This window comes from Lepidochelys kempii, chromosome 11 (genome assembly GCF_965140285.1).
Source record: "Lepidochelys kempii isolate rLepKem1 chromosome 11, rLepKem1.hap1, whole genome shotgun sequence".
NCBI lineage: Eukaryota > Metazoa > Chordata > Testudines > Cheloniidae > Lepidochelys > Lepidochelys kempii.
This window is the reverse complement of record NC_136390.1, coordinates 32929904-32950610: the sequence shown is the minus strand read 5'-3', so window position 1 is coordinate 32950610 and position 20707 is coordinate 32929904. Positions and strand designations below refer to the sequence as shown.

At 37.6% G+C, this 20707-nt stretch overlaps 2 protein-coding genes across 6 annotated transcripts in view; one reads left to right on the top strand and one right to left on the bottom strand.

The window, feature by feature from the left end:
• Positions 1-4756, top strand: part of CD302 (CD302 molecule) — a 39394-nt gene extending 34638 nt beyond the window's left edge. Inside the window, exon 6 of the mRNA XM_073305597.1 lies at positions 578-4756. Coding sequence (XP_073161698.1) covers positions 578-777 — 200 coding nt within the window. The 3' untranslated portion in view covers positions 778-4756. The remainder of the gene's footprint in view (positions 1-577) is intronic.
• A 705-nt stretch (positions 4757-5461) lies between these two features.
• MARCHF7 (membrane associated ring-CH-type finger 7) overlaps positions 5462-20707 on the bottom strand; it is a 33749-nt gene continuing 18503 nt past the window's right edge. For 3 of the 5 annotated variants that reach the window (XM_073305590.2, XM_073305593.2, XM_073305596.1), the window contains 7 exons: positions 19290-19457; positions 15370-16480; positions 14924-15093; positions 13009-13118; positions 11043-11156; positions 9045-9093; positions 6219-6358 (listed from right to left, as the gene is read on the bottom strand). In XM_073305590.2, coding sequence (XP_073161691.1) covers positions 6303-6358; positions 9045-9093; positions 11043-11156; positions 13009-13118; positions 14924-15093; positions 15370-16480; positions 19290-19457 — 1778 coding nt within the window. In that variant the 3' untranslated portion in view covers positions 6219-6302. Of the gene's footprint in view, positions 6401-9044; positions 9094-11042; positions 11157-13008; positions 13119-14923; positions 15094-15369; positions 16481-19289; positions 19458-20707 lie in introns of all 5 variants that reach the window. The other 2 variants (XM_073305591.2, XM_073305592.2) reach the window with 2 other exon arrangements.

The window sequence follows — 20707 nt, the reverse complement described above, 5'->3', positions numbered from 1 at the left end:
ACTAGCAGGAGCACATTCTGAATTGGATTCCCTGACACCTATAAATGTACCATTTCCACATGTAATTTTCCACTGAGAGATGAGAAAAAATGGTAACTTGGTCTTCCATTATGTTTGCTCCACTCTTGGGATTAATCCCTTGGAAAAAAGCACAGCTATAAAATACTTCTGCCAAAATAAAGTTAATTCATATTTTAGTGATGTGTAAAGTGCGATGCCTAGAGGAGTTCATCCCTTTTTAACATCAGAATATTTATTTGGTTAAAGAATTCTGGAAAATGAAGAGGAGAAACTGGGATTTGAAAAGAAGTCCCAACCATTGGAATTTTTCTAAACAATTAAATGACAAAAAAAGTCAACTATGAAGACAGACTAGATTACAGGAAAGGAAGAGCTAATGGTTTAGCATGTTTGCCAAATAATCCCAAGGTTTCCATTTGCTGCCACTGAACAAACAATATGAATGCAATTAATTATAAAATAAACTGGATAACTGTGCACTTAATGTTTATATCTCCTTTAGTATAGATATCTGGTGTATGGATGGCCATTTAAAGACTGTCTTCTTTTGTTTCAGATAAAACTGCTTTGACTACCACCTTGGTCATAATTTTTACCATAGTTGTGACAGTTTCTGCAGCATTATTTTGGTTCCTGTACAAAAGAAATATTTCTTCTGCTTCTGGAGCTTTATGTATAACACACAATTCAACAGCTGAAACGCCATACAGTGATGAAACTGTTCTAATAGATGAAGAAAATGAGTATACTGCTTAAAATTTAAAATTATACAATTTTATTTAAATGCCAGAAAGTGACACCTTACCCATATTTAGGCTTCAGTCCTGTAACCACTTAAGCACATGCATAACTTTACTCATGTAATAATGTGCTACTTGTTAGGACACAGATAGAGAAGACAGACTAAAAATAGGCTAAAGTATTTCCCATTGGGCTGTCAGGGTTCATATTCAAAATTCTCTCCAAATGTATTTTAGTACACCTGGAAATACTTTAATGTATGAGTTGGTCTGTCTCAGTAAAGTGTCATTCTGAAAAGAGCAAGCATTTAATTATGCCACAAATGTTAAGATTTCAAAAATTCTGCAAGATTTCCATAATGGGTTTTAAATTAATTTGTTTCATCTGTGTTCACGACTGGTTTTCATTTCTGTGACTATCTACTTTTAAATGGATAGTATAGAAAGAAAATTTGAATTTGTGTTTGCACTGGAAACTTAATTCAAAGAACTTCCAGTCAATGCACAGAAATGAGCCACGTGATCTGTGTTGTCAAAACAGTCTGAACTTCAACCCATTCAGACTCATGAAACTGGGATTAAAAAAAAAAGTGCTATTGCCCAAAATGAGTAATTTCAGACAAAACTGAGCAAATTATCTGCAAACAATTTAAGAGGAAGGTGAAATTCCTCAAATTAATTGCCCAGTTCAAGCTAGGCTTAAAGTCCAAATGTTCAAAAACTCTCTCATTTTGTAGTTGCAGCTAATTGTAGCTGCAGGATTAAGAGGTCAAGTCTTGGCCCCAGTTGTGCAATATGATGCAGATGGGCAGACCCTTAAAGTTGCATGGAAGTAATTTGGCCTCTGCACAGGAACAGGGATCTGCCTCCACAGATCAGGGTTTAGCATCTATCATCATAGCCATGCTTATTTGATTGCAAAATTAGCCTTCTATACCCTGCAATATGTAGTCATCCTATTTTTTTAAGGGGGAAACTATTGGGCAAACTGTTTGCCAAGAGTTCATCTGGCTAACTTGCAACTGTTTTAATATATAAAACTAAATTGAAAGATTGCTGTGTGCATGTGTACTCTGTTGCCACAAATTTCCTTTTCTATGCTTTAAAATGTTGCATTTTACCCAGTGAGACTGCAAAAAGACCAAAACTTTGAGTGAAGATTCTCAAGGGAGGTCCACATCTCTGTGAAGCAAAGGAATTGTTATCCGAGAAGGTAGATTTGATACACACCAAGCAAAAGTCAGTAAATGATGATAGCATGATAAGGAACAGCATATTTATATGTATATTGTATGCTTCCTTCAGAACTTAATGGAATGAAATCTTCATTTCTTGAGCAAGTATCAGAAGGGTAGCCATGCTAGTCTGTATCCACAAAAACAACGAGGAATCTGGTGGCACCTTAAAGACTAACAGGTTTATTTGGGCATAAACTTTTGTGGGTAAAGCTTGAAGTGGGTTTTTTTACCCACACAAGCTTATGCTCAAATAAATGTGTTAGTATTTAAGGTGCCACCGGACACCTCTTTGTATTTCTGGAGCAGAAACTGTATTGGAACGGCAAAGAAATGGAGGCTGACTTTATTCTCTATACATATAAAATAATGAGAACAGTAGGAAATGTAGTAGTCTTCCTTTTTTGCAGTCCCTCACCTCCTTAGGTGCTCTGAGCTCAGCTTCTATAGCCAGTCTCATCTCTCTTCATTAAATCTTATTACAGAATCTAAATGGTTCAAACATTAGAAAGCTTCATGCCTATTGCTCCAGCCAGTGCCCCCATCCCTGTTTTCCCCCACACCGACAATGCTGTTTTGTTGATTCTTTTAAACATTCCGATGCGTGGCACTACTGTGTATGTTGTCTAAGGGCTGAATAGAATGTTTGTTGAGGTATTCAGCAGTATTCATTCCTGTAGAGGGACCAGGGAAAATTCTCAAGGTGCCATTCAAATTTGCCCGAGTCTAGCTTTTAAAAGGACAGCTTTAGATTTAGTTGGGGATTGGTCCTGCTTTGAGCAGGGCATTGGACTAGATGACCTCCTGAGGTCCCTTCCAACCCTGATATTCTATGATAGCACCTAACCCTAGTGTTAAAGATACTAATCATGAACAAGGAGTGCACCAAGTAATTGAATGGAAGCTCTTCTCTGAATTTACAGCAGTATAAGCTACTCTTGCACTCTGGTGCAGAGTTGAGACACCCTAGATCTAAGTTTACAGTCATAGCCAAAATGTTGTAGCAAAGCTATAGTACTTTCTGGTTTACATACAGAAGTTGTGGATCAAGTGACCACTCCTTGGCAGCATTCTCAGCTACACAGACAGCAGCACTCCAGGTCTGTTGATTGTCAAGTCACTAAACAAGAGAAACATCATTCTCAGACCCCATAGACAAACAGATTAGGGGGATTGTATTAAAGGTTCAGATTCCTGTGAAGTATAGATGGGTGCTGTCCACGTTTTCAAAAAAACAGTAATGGAGACAGTAACACTATTAACTTGGGTTAGGAACTTGTTAAAGCCTATAGATGCGTGGTGTTGAATTTGAGCTGCTAACTTGAATTAAAAGCTCAGTTGGCATGTCTATACTGCTATCTAAACCCAAGTTAGCAATCTGGTCAGCTTTTTATTTTTAGACATACATACCCACAGGCATGACAGCAGTAATTGTGCTCACTTATGCAAACTTAAGTAGTAAACCTCACTAGAGGCAAATAGTTAGTTCAGAGTGCACTGCAAAATGTAAATATGTGTAAACGTCAGTGGTAAAGGAAGCTAGCTTTTTTTAATTCAGTTAAGGCCCCAAGTAAAGTGAGGTGAAATGGGTATACGTTATGGGGGCCTGATCCACCAAGGAGCCCAGATAGAGGGCCACAAGCCCATCACCATGAAAAAAAATTCCGGCTAAAATTTAGATTTGAGTTTGACTAAACATTTATTTATATAATCTCAGTATGTTTGATTGTACCTGTGTATCTATGCAGCATCCAGATCTCACAATCTAACTGAGCCAATCAGATGCAGTGTTTGAACAGAAGCAACATTCTGAACAGTGAGTTGGTCCTCCAGGGTGCCTAGAAGGGTTGAGACACAACAGTACTTCAAGCTGCATAGAGGGCATTGGTCACGGTGTATTAATGTGTGCCATGTCTGGCATTAAATACAAATCAGGCAGCCAGAAACTTCAGAGCTTAAAGAAAGGTAAAGAAAAGAAGCTGAAGGATGTCAATCCATGATCTAATTTTTCTAGTCAGACAAGGCCTCTCAACAGCCTGGTTCAAGCAATGCACAAACTGGGAAACCGGATGAAGAAAAACAGCAGTGTTGTGGCGATTCCAATCTCATGGCTTCCAAAGGTAATTATGTAATATTACCATCAGACTCAGGTTTTCAACAAGTAGGAGAAAGTAGTGCTGCATTACTTAGTGATGTGTGTTGGGGTTTTTTTTTATTTTAAGATTCAGGATTGTGGCTAAAAAACATTAGATTGTAGTACACCAAATACAATTTTTTTTTTATTAACATTTCTTCAAAATTCAGAAGCTAGGGAAGCCAATACCAAAAGATGTTGGCCATAGTTTTCCTTAAATGCAAGATATTTTTTTGGTGGGGGGTATAAACAACAACACTTTGAGACTGGCTCGAGTCTACTTTTGGGAAGGACCTTGAACTGCCATTAGTTATCTTATTAATGAGATTTACAACTAATTTTTAGTGAAGTGTACATAGCTTTAAGAATTTTTTGCACACTGCCGGTGGATTGGCAGAAGTAGAAAAAAGTTTCAGCAAGCTAGCACTCATCAGAAACTGTAGATTATTTACTATGGCACAGGAACACTTAAGTCACCTTGCTGTTTTGTCTACTGAGTGTGAACTCAAGAAAAAATAAATGTTGTGAGATCACGTGTGATTTTGCAATAAAAAGACCAAACTAAAGTTGTAAAGTGATGAGGCCTGTGTGTGCCCTTTCAAAAATAAAATTAATTTTTTCTTTCATTAGTGTGTCTGTAAGGATGGGATAGACGCCTGTGTTATAAATTTGTCCTGGGCCCAGCAAAAGGTTGCTTAGGCCTAGTAGCAGAGTCTTGACTGGCCACACCTCCTCCATGGCAGGAAGTAGTAGAAGCCATGTTACTAGTCACTTAAAACTTGTTTCAACTATATACAGTCAAGAACTGGCCTGTGTTGGTAGTGGATTTCCTAGATAATCCAACAGGGCAGCTCTTAATCTCAGAATTGGTAGATTCTACAGTACTTATGCATATTACACAAATTGAGCTTGAAGGAAGAATTCTACTTATGGTATAGAACAGAGGGACTCTCCTTGTACCATTTTATGTATCTGTTCCCCTTGAAAAAGTTAGTCAATAGTAATCTACTTCTTGACAGATGTCTAACCAAATGCAGGTGTAAAAAGGATAGGTAGAGATCTGAACCTAGATAATGAAATGTTCTACAGAAAAAGGCTCTTTTCTGTAGATCACAAGAATGTATATTCAACCTTTCTTCTTCCAAGTTGGTATTCCCAGAGTGGTATTAGTTTTTATACCAGTAAATTGTTCCCCAGGTTACAGAGAACGTTAAGACAGTATATAAGTTACCAGACTTACAAGGTGAGATGTGTACATCTTGCTACCATGTTAAATTTAGGAAGACAGCTCTACAGTTACCCATGTTTAAAAAAGGAACATTCCAGCGCAGTTCTATGCATCATCTTTATTTATAAAGAAGTGACAACACTAGAAAACACATTGATATAACCAGTGCTTTAACAGTGAATGTGGGATCTAAAAAAGGTTTTTAAGCTAAACAGGTCAATTAAGATTTTAAATCCTATCAAGTTGCATTTCTGCCAGGAATGCCAAAATGCAAGAGTTTACAGCTGCAATACTTCCTTAATGGAATATCCACATAATATCAAATATAATCTCAAATTTCCAAATCAGTACATAAAAAAGCTATCATCACTTTAATAGTAGAAGCCCCTTGCACGTTCTTATTGCTGTTGAGTTTAAACACTCTTCAAATAAAATTTGGAAACCGAATACTGTAGTTTTACAGTACCCATTCATCCTATGTTAACACTGGAAGCAAGTGATTATAAGAAACTACAACATAAGCATTTTTAAAAGGAAAATTTATGCTATAAGTACACGGGTCCCGCCACCCAAAAGACACACAATTACCAGTATAGGAGAAAAACTTGATAGACCAATCCAGCAATCTAACTGACTATAGTAAGAAGTTAATAGAAAGGGAGATAGGACTTCCTTAAATATTTAAAATCTACTTTTTCAAAATGAGGCATAACATCCCATCTCAAAGGGGATACAGCATTGTATATCTAACTCTTGCACACCTTGCTGAATACTTTTCAAATTCACTGTTTGTGTTCTGGTATGCAGCAATAGATTGAGTTCAGTAATGCTTTAAAAACTATAGTAATATTCAATGCGCTTTCTACTAAAGAGCAAAAAATAAATGCATATTGATGGTACTCAGTTCAGCATCTTTGCAGCACTTCTGTTTGGCTCTTGCAGCATTAAGCAGTGTCAAAACTTCTGCCAGCATCACTATCTTCAGAATCATCCTCTGAAGCTGTTGGAAGAATATAGTACAATCAGAAGCCTTCTTAAAGGTCTGTAAAATGTAGAATTAAAGTGGTTTTTAGTTTAAATGTGAGTAGAAGAGATTTTTTAATTTATAATACCAAAATTCAGAATTTTCTATCACAAGAATCAGACCATTCAAACCTATGTTAAAATGCAAGATTTTCCAAGTAGAATGCAGGCTCTTAAAAAAAATTTATCCCCAACATTACATGCAGCTGCCATTGGCTTAAATAATAAAAAAAACCACACACACACCTAAACACCTGCACCTGCTTATGCCCGAGTACAAACTGGCCCTTCTTTATGGTGACTAACATCAGTAGCTATGGCAGGGAAACACTAACAGTGGTGGTTATGGGATAGAAAAAGTCAAAGTGAACAGAGTATGTTCAGGTATTTCTAAAATATCTAAAGATTCATTATCCCAAACAGAGAATACTTTAGAAAATTAATAGTTTTACGAAGCTGTCAGCCATACTGTGTCACTTATTTTTGCTTCGAAGTAACAATTTTCAGAGATTCTCTAGTACTATGTGCTATAGAAAATGGTGGTAAAAATTTATATAGAACTGCATGAGAGGGAAACGGGAAAGAATACACATTTGCAAGCTGTGGAAAAAATTGTGATGTACATATATGCAACACACATCCTGACATGCTCTAAGATGTTTGTGTACACACAGGAATCACTTCCACCACCACAGAAGTGCAACTGCCTTTTGGGTGAGCAATGCAGTTGTTACTGTTTAGTGCCCTGAACTGTTTAGTATGAAAAAAGAATTTCAGCAAGTATGTCTTAACACAGCACTAAAGTGGGAGATAGCTTAGGATCATCTATATGGAAAACTGTCAGCATAAGTACTTTTGAACCATCTTGGATAAACCTACTTGCGTTCAGGAACAACTTGTTCATGAATAGCTGCAATATAAGTAGCTGTGGCAGAATTCAATTTTTTGGGGGGGTTGTAAATTCAATCAATCAGTATTTATTTTTAACCTTCCCTCTCCCAATTTTACCAATTTAATACAGTTTTCACAGCAGGGCTATAGATGATTCCCTGCATTGTTGGGGAAACTGGATCCCTGGAAGCGGAGGCTGCAGGGAAGGCTGTGGTGCTGGTGGGACTGAGCAGACATTTCTGGCCAGGACTACAGGGAGGAAGACAAGCCCCCAAGAGTGGGGGGGGTCACCCACTGCTGAACACCCCTTTCTCGGGACAGCTCTCACACGCCCAGAAAGTGAGTGAGTGAACAGGGCCACCCTACAGGCTGCAGAGGGCTTTCTGCACACCAATACCACCACATCCCTATGGGTGCAAGGAAAGCTATGCTCAGATTGCTATTATTGGACATTTTTTTCCATTGATTTCTGTGTCAGGTAAAAATCAACATTTACTGATGACTACCAATTTAAATTCAATTGTGCCAAGCCTAAGTGTAAGTTAAAAGGGAAGTCTGGCCTCAATTCTCCCCTTCCCCTCAAAAACTAAATTAGTTTGTGCATTAAATATGCTCTCCCTCACCACAGTTTTTACAATTTCAGACTCCCAAACTCAGTGTTTATGCCAATTGATAGATCACCTGTCAAATTCTCTGCAGATCAAACTCAAGGTGAAACAAGGCTCATTCCAGAATTTGTTTGTACTATAAAAGGAACACAACTACCTACATGAGGAATAAGTTATTTTATAAAAAACTTCTGGTCACCTTGGTTTTGGAAAAATATTAGCTAGCTAACAACTAGATCAGTACCATATGAAGTCATATTCAGGCCCATGAAACTAAATCAGAATTTGTTTCCTGCAGCACAAGCAAAGAATTATCTTTATAGTACTCTGGACACTTCATCTCCTGGATGGAAATCATATTCAGACCTTATGACCTGTATTCCATTTTTCTATAAAGAGTCATCCGTACATTGAGGTTGACAAATCAAAGTAGTCATCAGTATCTTTCCAATGTCTACACGTAGCAACAAGCAAAACACAACACTTAGATCCATGCAAGTTTAAGCACTAGGCTATGCGGGCTTCTGCCAGTGTAGCCCAGGGCACAGGAACTAGGTAGTGAAAAGTTTACCCAGTTGCTATACTTTCACTCTGCTAGAGGTCTTCCAACTGGCCTGTGTGTATCACAAAAGCTGGTGCTGACAAAGGAATAGCTAAAATAGTTCAGGTTGGGGGAGCCAGACAGGAAGGGATGTGCATCGCCTAAGTGGTCTCAACTGCAATTTAAGCTGCCTTCCCCTAATAAAACCCCTATAAAAAGGTAACAGGCTGCAGGTCACCACCAAGTGACCACAAACTACAATTTGGGAACTAATTATTCCAATAAATAGAGACAAGTTAATCTGAATAATTAAAGAATCCTGGTACTGTTATGCACAGGCTTCAATTACAGAGGATAGTCCTACTGGTCTCAAAAAATAAATCCACTCCCCAACAGACTATAAACATTTAGGAAAGCTAATTTCAGCCCTTAATCTAGACGCCAATTCACCTGCACCACCCTTCCAGTGTTACATGATAAAATAGTCACTGCTGTATAAACTCACAAGCCAGCTTCAGCATTTATGTTTGGTACTATAGCAAGCAGGATTTTCAGTTTAGTTTCCTTATGTTGACTTAACCTGAAGTGAAACTGAACAAATCTGTGAGGGAAAAACCACCTACTTTCAATATCTTCCATATGTGCCTGAAGAGTTCTTGCAAGGTTAATAAACTAGAAACAAGGCAAAGAGAAAGTAATTTAAATGTTGCAAAATAATCTGCAGAAACTTGCAACAAGTTAGCACAGAGGTTTGCTTTCTTCTTTTAAAAAAAAAAAAAAAAAAAGGACTATGCATTTTATGCCTTTACCCCAAAGCCATTCCCAAGGGACAATCACTCTATGCCCTTATCAGCATAAACCATCAGTACAAAGTTTAAAAGTTTAAAAAAATAAGGCACATTGTATCAGACTATTGTGTAATACCAATTGGAAGTGTGAATCTCCACTGTGTCAAAAATAATCCTGACAGTGAAGTCAAGGGTGTCATGTTCATGCTCTATATTCTGCAAAACATGTCTAATTTAAGAGTCAAATATACAGTCAGTCAGTTATGGAAATGGGAAAAAATTTAATAAGCCTTTTCGTCCCTAGTGTTACAAAATGTCATTTATATAATGACATTTTGTAATATATAAAAACCAAACTAACTTGGTATACAAATTGATCTAATGAGTAATGACTTGATTATGTGAACTCGTTTAATCTACATTAATCTGAATATAGTGGGATTTTATGGGGAAGTAGAACCCACTTGACTAATGATGGTCAGAGAATCTACACTAAGGAACCTATGCAAACTATAGTAAATAGAAGGCTTAAAAATATAATAAAATAAGTCACTAATTACAACTTTAATGCTTTAAAAGATTAGGGTGGAGATTTTCAGAACTCAGACAGTTGGGTGCCCAGTTTCCCATTAGCTTTCATGAAAATGGGGTATACAAATCCCATGGCATCGCTGAAATTCTTAACCTAGATTTTTAGCAATTAAAATTTAATTATTAGTTATAGCTGCCTTCAGAACCACAGTCAATACACCATAAATTGTAAGTTGCAGTGATAAGAATATATTATATACGTGTAGCACCATAAATGTACATGACCCTGCAGAGTAGGAGATTAGGGTCAAATTCCCTACCCCAAATGTTTAAAGTCTAGGCATACTATCTGGTACAAAACAAAACAGACATGGCCATGTGTTGATAATTCGAAGGTTTCATGGAATAGGTTCACACTTTCTGCAGTTTTTCTTCTTGTTAAAAGGACTAGCTTTTCAATAGCTAATTTGCCAAAGAGCTTTTTTCCATTATAGGATACCAAAGAGCTTCTAGCTATATAACTAGGTTGCTACATCAGATTTTGGTCAAAGAAAGATTTCCAATGATACTGAATTACTAGTACATAATTTATTACACTCCTAAATAAGCGCCAATTTAAGGATAAATATCCAACCATATGACTAGGAAGAGTTTCCTCTAGTTATTTCTTGAATTGCATTATAAATTGGCAAGCTACAATGTAATACAGAAGTGCAAACTAAGGGCCAAATCCTGCAAATGGGTGTTTACAAGTTCAGGCCCTAGTAGTATAATAAAGGGTTACTAGCATATTTGTATACTGTGATATCTTTAAGACTGGTTGAATACATCTGTGATTTTGATATTTGGAATTGTACATCTTGCACAACTGTAGATTTTGTAATCAGATATTTTCAAGTTAAGATTCGCTCCTCTCAGACTTCTGTGAAATTACATTTTGACTTTTTGAACACATTTGTTTTCATTATCATAACAGACCTCCAAAATATTCAATGCCTTGTTTATTTTAACCACTAATAGTCTTGTCAGCAAAATACACTTATTTTAATATTGCATGATGCAATTCCCACGAAGACAAGAACTATGATTTTATCATTACTATTTGTACTATGGTAGCACCTAGAAGCCCCAATTAAAATCATGGCCTCATTATGCTAGACTGTACAACCACATTTTAGAGGTTACAAAATAAAGTACACAGGAAATGAGCTGTAAGTGTATGAGCATAGCAAGGTAAAAACTCACCAAATAACAACCTGAATGTTTACACAAGCAAGGCTACCCACAAAATGAGACACTCACCCTGACACGTGTGCTGGCCTCACTTGCAGTTCCCAGCATATCAGAAAAGCGTTGTTCACACAAGTGTAACAACACTACAAGGTAGAGACCAGAGCTGATAAATTCATAGTCTGCCTTGAAGGGGATAGGAGAAAAATTCAACAATGAAAAGCATACCAGTGCCAAGGTTCAATAGTAGTATGCCGAGGGAGGATAACAGATGCAGAGGCTTTAAAATATCTCCTAGTACATTTCTGATCTTAGTGCTTCAAGTAGTTATGAAATCATAACTAAAAACTGATTAGGCCTGATCAAGACTCTTATTCATGAAAATAGATTTTACTCCCACAAGAACTTCCACTGAAGTCAATGGGAGTAGTTCATGAGCCAAGATTTGAGGATCAGGACTTTTTATGGCTAAGCAGTCTTTTTCATAGATCCCAAAACTATCAGCTCATTTCAGTGCTGAACAGCAGAAAGCAAAATGCCCTCTAACCTCTCTTCTCTCAACTGGAGAGAGCCATTGAAAGATAACAGGAAAAATGTATGCAACTTCATCCAGTAAAAGGGGGGAGGGGGAGAGGAGGAGGAAAGGAAACTAACTTTCCAATAGTTAATGATTAATGGCAGAGAAAATAAAGTTTTAAAGTAGGGTAATACAAAAGAACTTGAAATGACTAGTGTAGCAATTACTGGCCCAACTTCTGTTGGTGAGAAAAACAAGCTTGAAAGCTGTCTCTCTCTCACCAACAGAAGATGGTCCAATAAAAGATACTATCTCACCTACTTTGTCTCTCTAATCTCCTGGGACTGACAAGACTATAACTACACTGCATACAATAGTGTTGCAATTTTTATTTATTTATTTTTTTTAAACTAAGAGTCAGTTCCTTAGGAACGAATTGCAAATCCCATACTCCCACCAGTGAGCAATTACTCCAGGTGTAGTCCCATTGATTTCAACTATACTAGTTCTGTGAGTATCTGCTAACCGATGCAAGTAGTACGTTCATGATCTGGCCCCAAGTGACTGGATTCTTATCGTTAAAAGATTAATTGTGTTTTTTCCGTCTTGGACACCCACATAGGTGCCTAGGTTGAGAGCTGATTCAGAGTATACATAATGCAAACCTTAGCTTTCAACTTCCTTGTTATGAATAAATTGGGTCATGTCCTCCTTATTTAACAATTACATTTAAATTTCCAATCTGGAATTTCAGTTATTTCAACTTATCAATATTATTCACATAACTGAGGTTGTACTGTATTCACAAAGGTAAAGTACCAAGCTAAAAGCATAGGAAAAACCTCTGAACAACATTTTGTACTCTCTCAGTAGCCATCTGTAGGATACATACGTGTCTAGTAGTCAAAAAATACACTATATGCACTCAAAAAGTGTATTAGAAACAACTGAAAAAAGGAAGATAGTGTTTCTTTTTAAGTAAGCTGATATCTTAAGCAGTGAGTGACTATTTCAGGGCCTCATTTTTGTTTTTGTCTAGGTGGGGCAAGCAGCAGGATAGCAAATTTTAGGGGGAAATTTTTCAGTTTGTTTACCAGTCTAATTAGAAGAGATTGTGGAGTTGTAAGGAGTTCTTATCACACCTGCAATGTAGACATTTAAGTATGCAGAAAGCTAGACTACCACCTTGAATCCATCTGGAATATGATCCTAGGTTCGTACCAGTATTTCTAGGTTCATATAATCTTATTTCAGAGACATCAAGTAGAGTAACTGCTAAAAACAGACAGACTACAAGGTGGAGAGAAATTATATCACTACTAGGGACTATGTAGAGAATCTGCATCCAATTCTCATTTCTTTTGCTCCACTTAGACAGGGGACAGAATATGGCCTAAAAACATTTATATTATGTAAATGGTATCTGACCAATTTCTCTTTTTAAAAAAACCCCAAACAAACCAAAAAACCAAACTTCCAGCACTAGACTGACACTTACCAAATTAGGCAAAATATACTAACTTGTTCATTTGCATGTGCCCTATAGAGTTCATGAATATCAAAATCCTCAAGATTAAGATTCAACTTCTCTTTACACAGCTCACAGGTAGTTACTGCTTCCAAAGAAGAACCTGATGGAAACAAAACAAGAAAGTAAGATCATATATTCAAGGCTAGATGTTATGGTTTAAGTGATTGAGTCAATTTTATTTTACATAGCAAGATTAAACAAAAAGGCAGTATGACAGCAAGTGTTGAAGTCACTGTAGGGAACATCTGTTACAGGGTTATGATTTAACAATAGACTTTTTTGTCAAAGTTTAGTTGTTTTATATCTTATGCGCCTCTATGACAGTTCAGCAAAACCCCAAAACCACTTTTACTCTCAATGCCATCCACATATATAGGCCAATACCTAAAAGCAGCATAAAACTGTTAAGTGCTGAAGTTTTTTAATGAACAGAGATTTTTTGGACTGCAATACCAGCTTTTAAAGATGTGGACTGACCATTTTCTGAAAGTTTTCCCAAATTTTCCACTTTCACGTGCTCTGCAGCTGAACAACTAGTTTAAAACTATGGCTATTATGAATAATGTTAGTATTCCTTAAAACAAGGCATTCATTTGAGCAGATTTGATGCCACTAAGGAATGCTAAGGTTCCACAATACTTATAACTCTGCCATACTGTACCTTGTTATAAAGTCATTATAATTAAAAAGTTATAGAATCATAGATTACGGATGGAAGAGACCCAGGAGGTCATATAGTTCAACCCCCTGCTCAAAGCAGAACCAACCCCAACTAAATCATCCTAGCTAAGGTTTTGTCAAGCTGGGCCTTTAAAACCTCTAAGGATAGAGATTCCACCACCTCCCTAGGTAACCTATTCCAATGCTTCACCACCCTCCTAGTGAAATAGTGTTTCCTAATATCCAACCTCACTGCAACTTGACACCATTGCTCCTTGTTCTGTCATTTGCCACCACTGAGAACAGCCTAGCCCCAACCTCTGTGGAATCCCCTTCAGGTAGTTGAAGGCTGCTATCAAATCCTCCCCTCACTCTTCTCTTCTGCAGACTAAATAAGCCCAGTTCCCTCAGCCTCTCCACAGAAATCATGTGCCCCAGCCCTATCATTTTCGTTGCCCTCCACTGGACTCTCTCCAATTTTTCCACATCTTTTCTGTAGTGTGGGGGCCAAAACTGCACACAGTACTCCAGATGTGGCCTCACCAGTGCTGAATAGAGGGGAATAATCATTTTCCTTGATCTGCTGGCAACGCTCCTACTAATGCAGCTCAATATGCCATTAGCCTTCTTGGCAACAACAGCACACTGTTGACTCATATCCAGCTTCTCATCCACTGTAATCCCGAGGTCCTTTTTCATAGAACTGCCACTTAACCAGTCGGTCCCCAGCCTGTAGCAGTGCATGGGATTCTTCCGTCCTAAGTGCAGGACTCTCCACTTGTCCTTGTTGAACCTCAGATTTCTTTTGGCCCAATCCTCCAATTTGTCTCGGTCACTCCGGACCCTAACCCTACCCTCCAGCATATCTACCTCTCCCCCCAATTTAGCATATATACTACTGAAGAAATGATCAAAATGTAAGGTATTTTAACAAATAAAAAATACACAGTAGAGTATTTATACCATCTTACTAGTAAATCCCAGCAACACCAGAAATTGAATCAGAAATCCCGAAGTATTTTGGGATACTTTGAAAATTACATGTATAAAGACAAACTAGGATTGCCAGGTATACCTTTCAGAATTTTCATGCTTCTCTTGGTTTGTATCCAACTGTTTTGCACATTTAACAAATCAAATGACCTTCCAAGATTGTAGGATTTTTACTGCAATAGTTAGTCATTCCAACAACACACCTTTCATTTAATCTGGAAAAGACCTTGTTCTAAAAAAGGTCTACCTTACCAGAATTAATCTTGGACTGCAGCCATTTTTTCATGCATTCCTGATGAACATATTGCAGACTTCCAGTGCATTTGCATGGCTCTATTAAGAGGTTGGTAGAAGATGCAGATGACATCTGGCAGATTCTACATAAGTCACCTTCCTCCTCTTCAGTGTCCTCTAACAGGAGGCTGAGTAGGAAGAAAGCAGTTTTTTCAAATAGAGGTGGAAGTTACACGTGTATGGCATTTTTTTTTTCCAAACTTTAATCCCTTTGACAAATAGTTCTCAAACCTGAAAAAGTTTAAAACAAGTTTGTTTGAAGATAGTGACATTGTAGGTGCCACAGAATTGAGCTGCAACTATCTCAAAACAAGAGGCCCCTTTAAATAAAACTTTAAAGAAAAGTCTCATTAAGTCTATTAACCCATTTAGATGTTTTATTGACTGGGAATATATTGATTTACCTCTCTTTAATTTTCTGGAGTTTTTCAGGATCTCTTGAAGGTAATACTTTAGATTTGTCACTTTCTTCTCCATCTGGTTGATTCCAACCTGAGGGAATAATATCTACCGTTATCATAACATTGTCAGATATGCTGCTCCCTAATGCTGGAGGTACTGCAAACCGGAATAAAGATCCGGGAAGAATTCCTGATATTCCAGAATTTCTTCTACTGCGAGCTGAATCTGGTGTGGAAGCAGTAGTTGTAGGACTGCTAGATACTGCTGGTGTTGGTGGTCTGTTGGCAGCAGCCCCAGGGGAGCTGTTCTGTGCTTCAAGTGGAGTCTCTTCGCTAGACTCTCTTCTCCTAAAGAGGTGTAGTGATCTAGCAGGTGTGTCAGAGGTAGAGGTTCTTGCAGATTCATCTCTTCCTTCTCGCCTTCTTCTGGAGAAGAGAGGTGTACATCTATTTCTTAGAGATGATGATAACCAGGATCCTGTATTTCTACTTTCAGACTCTTGTCTGTAACTTTCAGGATCTGAATCAGAACTATGATTCTGTGAAACACCTGATAAACCCCATCTTCGTCTAAGGAAGCTAAATCCCTGAGAAGCTTCAGGTGTCTGAATGCCTGGAACTTCAGGACGTGCAGTTGCATTAGTGCTAGATTGGGTAGAAGTTTGAACTCTTGGGACAATACATGAATCTTCAGAATCTGATGATCTTGCATTTAATGAGTCTTGGCTAGACCTCCGTGAGAAAAATGTAGATGACATACTAGAAGCTAAACGAGATAGTAATTGTCTAGTTGTACGCCTTCCTTCAGTATCTGCTGGAGGCTCACTGAGTGACCGTTGAGACGCAACCCTTTCAGTGCTGCTTATGGAAGGAATTTCATCTCTAATGGCAATGTGGGTAAACTCTGGCTGTATATTCCTTTGGGAAGATTCCATTTCCCTTGTAGAATAGTTAGATCTTGAAGAGCTCCTGCTGGAGACTCCGGAGAATAAAGTTGACTCATGTTCAGAAGGCAGCTGGCGGTTCATGGATGTATTCAGCCTCAAAGTGCTCAATGAATTATCTTTTGGTCTTGCTCCTTGTGCATATGAAGAGGCAGGTCTATCCTGAAGATCTACAATAGAAGAATTGGAGAAAGCGACACAAAATGTACAGCCATTTAGAAGTTATCCAACTGAATTACAGTGAGTCTAGGGTTACGTTGTACTCATTTTTAAAGACTTTAAAGGTTGGCAAGATAGGTTGTAGACAGTCTAAACTGAGTATTGTTCTCTTAGTGAACAGGATTAGATTATTACGTAGATTCCAGATAATGCACTGGTTTCAGTTTAAGTCCACAGCAGATGCACATACCCCACAATCCTTATCTGTATTTTATTTAAACTACCACCTTATGATTCAGCATTCCTCGTGTGGAGGGATCAACTTAATGAACATTAAAATAATATATCTGTCAACTGACATTATGTAAGCACAATACTTATATTTAATAGCAAACTGCATATATAAACAGTATTCTATTTAATACCTATTTTTCAATCCAGTTTGGGCCTTTTGAAGTAAATATTCAGATCAGTCTAAGAATTTCAGAGACAAATATAACAGTCATTAAAATATGTCGAGAATGCAAAATTTATAGATAAAGCATATTTCCTCCTCTCCCAAAATAAAGGCATTCTGATATAGTTACAGTATTTAAAAAAAAGGAGTTTAACAGCTTTGTGGAATACTTAATCCCAGCTAAACCTGAAAACAAGAGACAACAGAAACTGTAGTTTCAAAAACTACTCAAAGGTTATGTGGCCACTACTGATTAAGTTTAGTAGTAGCTGCTTCAGTTAGAGATCTTTAAATGTCCTACAACTTCAATAGGAATGATAATCAGATGCAGTGAAAAGAAAAAGCATCTTGTTTAACATCTAAGTGCTCAAATAACTCCAATGCAGTAAAAAAAAAAACACACCCATAATTTCAATAATCCCTCAGTAAAAAATTTAGTTATACTAAGAGTAACTGTTGACTAACAAGTGTATTACTAACATTGGCTTTCATGAACAACTGACACTTTAGAATCTATTACACTGTTCAATGGCTCAACTATCCAGTTGGCTCAGACAGGGTCATATGACTAATCATTTAGTATTATTGCTCTCAGTTGCTCAGTTTGCTATCCAGATGTCAATTGGCTTAACACAGCCATATGACCCAACCAGCCAATTAAAATGTTATTCTTGAGTCCTCTAATTTGCTGCCCTCCCTTCTACTCCCCCGCTTTTTTTTTTTTTTTTTTTAATTATCCATCTGCTGCTTCTTTGGATGCATGATTTCTTTAGATCCTGCAGTTTGTCTTCAGAATGTAGCCACTACAAGGACTTAACTCCCAGAGCAACTCCTTCGACATTACAGCAGCTGAACCAGGGTTCCTGTTTTATGTCTGAGCCCCAAAAGACCAGCAGCCATAGCTGAAGATAACCTTTTTTCCCCTAAGGAAGGAGGCTGGGAGAAAGTGAATCTTTTTTAAAAAGGAGGAACAGATAAGCAACCAGGTAACTAAACAAACTGCTTTGCTTGTTTTTTAAAAATTGAGTTCATTAACTGGAGTCAAATGTTTCCCTGTATAGCATAGCATTATAATCCACTGCATCACATGACATTTCTGAACTCATGATACACAAGCCCTGAAACTGGAAAGAGAACTGCACAGGCAGAACCCCTTTGAAGTAAATAGCTCTCCACAGGTGCAGGAAACCTTCTAAATAGCTCTCCTTGCACAACTAGGGCCATAGCAAGGTTTCTACACTAATGCTAGGCTACCACTGGCAAGGAAACAGAGATCCTTTCCTTAGGCACTAAGGCACCCCAATCTTGCATTGTGATCTGTACATGCAGGAAGTCCCACTGACTTGAAAGTCTCCATGCAAGCACAGCAGACTGACTACCCACATCACAATGTAGAATTGGGGCCTATATTTTTCCTTTATTTTCTCATACCCATAAGAATGGGGATTCTGCAGAGTTTTACATGAAGACACCATTAAAGCACTGGTGTACTGGGTGTGAGAAGGATATGTGAGGAGTCTTTCCTTGGATAGGTAGGTTCTACAAAGGCCAAAACAGCTTAAATAGGAAGAAAGCCTGTCATAAGGATTATGTGGTTCTGTTAAAATACTCAAGTCCAAAGATTGCTTTGAACCCCAAAGTCATATTAGTCTGTGTTAAGTTTTTTATAAAGCCCTCTGAGGTTATAAGTAAGTGTCTCAAGCTGGTTGTATGTGCACTCCGCTCGCCAACAGCTACTCACTTGTAATTTTTGTTCTGCACTTGTTTTCTCAACACATTCTACTCTTGAAAAGATGCATGGTAGAAATCTCTTGGTAGGTAAATGGTCTACATGTGAGATATGAGCTGATTCACTCAGCCAAGAGACAAGTTAGGAAAGAGGGACACAGTGTATAGATCTGTTAGTCAAATAACCTAGTTTATACTTTATTCTCCATCCACTGGGGAACACTTAAGAGGTTAAACAAATCTCTCATTGGAAAATAGGTTGAGAAGATGAGGGAGCAGAGAGGTTTGCTGAAAATTCACATGAAGGCAATAGAATGTTTCACTCAACACAGAGCTCCGTTCAACAGATCCCCGCAGCTTGGTGTAAATAGCTTGCCACTGTATCTACAGTTAAATGCATAAAAGGCATTTTCAAACCCGGATCTAGACAGAGATAACTGTTCAGCAATTAGACAGCAAGTTAAACTCTTATCTACATGTTTGACCAGTTGAGTTAATTAAATTAAGTTGAGTTAATAAAGAATTAAAGTACATTTGTTATATTTTTACATGTGACATGAAACATTAAAGGAATAACAAACAAAGTTAAGCAAACAACCTATGCATTTGCAAGCTTTCAGCTGCATAATACATACATGCTGAAGATGTAAAGTCACCACTCCTGTGACTATAATCCACAAGACTGCTAACAGATGGATCTGTTCTCCTTTCTAGCTCTCTCCTCTCTCTCACTAGCTCAGTTCCCAGAGAACTGAGTACCACTGATGAAGATCTAGGAACTTGATTATACCTCCATGAGGAATCTAAAAAACAAGAACTCTGTATAAATCCTACTGGTAGTTTAAAAATTTTAGTATCACAAAAATATCAATGCCAGTTTTACTCAAACATCTGATTTGCTTTGGTGTATTACAGTATAATTGCATTGATGCTAAAGGGGCTTCTTAAAACTTGTTTTCTCAGAACACATTCTCAGCCCATGAGTAATTAAAAATTTAACTGCTCTGCTCACAGTACAAAAGTTCTGTTTTTAAATGGCAAGTGTTTTTCAATTTTATTTTTTGTAAATTTTTTTTTTTGTAACTGCTTCAGCATCTAAGCAGGAGTTAGGTATTTCAGATTTGGTAAGAACAAATGTGCTTCTTCAGTGGCTCTCTTAAAACATTGGTTATACACCTCTACCCCAATAGAACGCTGTCCTTGGGAGCCAAAAAAAAAAAAAAAATCATCTTACTGCATAATAGGTTATATTGAACATGCTTTGATCTACCAGAGCACGCAGCCCCACCCGCCCGGAGCGCTGCTTTACTGCATTATATCTGAATTCGTGTTATATCGAGGTAGAGGTGTACTATTTTGGAATTAAATACAATTTAACACACATATTACTTCAGTCTGAGGACCAGCCAAAGGAAAAAAAAAAAAGCAAGGATCAAATATTCCTTTAGACATTTAATGTTGCTTTATTATGAGTAGCTATTTCAGTAAATACACCGAATATTTTTCTGAAGCTGCATTACAAACATACATGCTGCAAAGCATCAATAACGTACAAAGGGAGCCTTAGCCTTCTCCATTTTATGTTTTATGTCGCCAGTCAGGAGTTTTCAAATGAGGGCACCAGCCCATTCATCTGAAAGCAAATCAGTGTAGTAATAGTCTCAATCCTGTGGACAAAACTCCAGATTACAATGGACATTTCTATGTGCAAAGGGGTTTGTAAGATCAGAATCTGTAATCACTTTTGGTTTCCTGCGGTTCCCACCTGACCACAGAAAGCAGAGATGGTCAATGATGCCATGGTTTGTACTGAATATACAATGTATTATCGAAGTGGAGGTAGGTAGGTAGGAAGGTAGTGAAATCCAACCATTTGTCAAATTGCCAGTGTTCTCAGATTTTGAAGAGTGTTTAGCTGGACATAAGGTTATAAATACAGGTCTGTATACAAGAAGGAAGTCTTGACAGAACATTTTCATTGTGTTTAACACTGGATTTTTCTTAAAGTTATAAATTTATAACAACCCTACCCAGACCCACAATCCTAAAATAC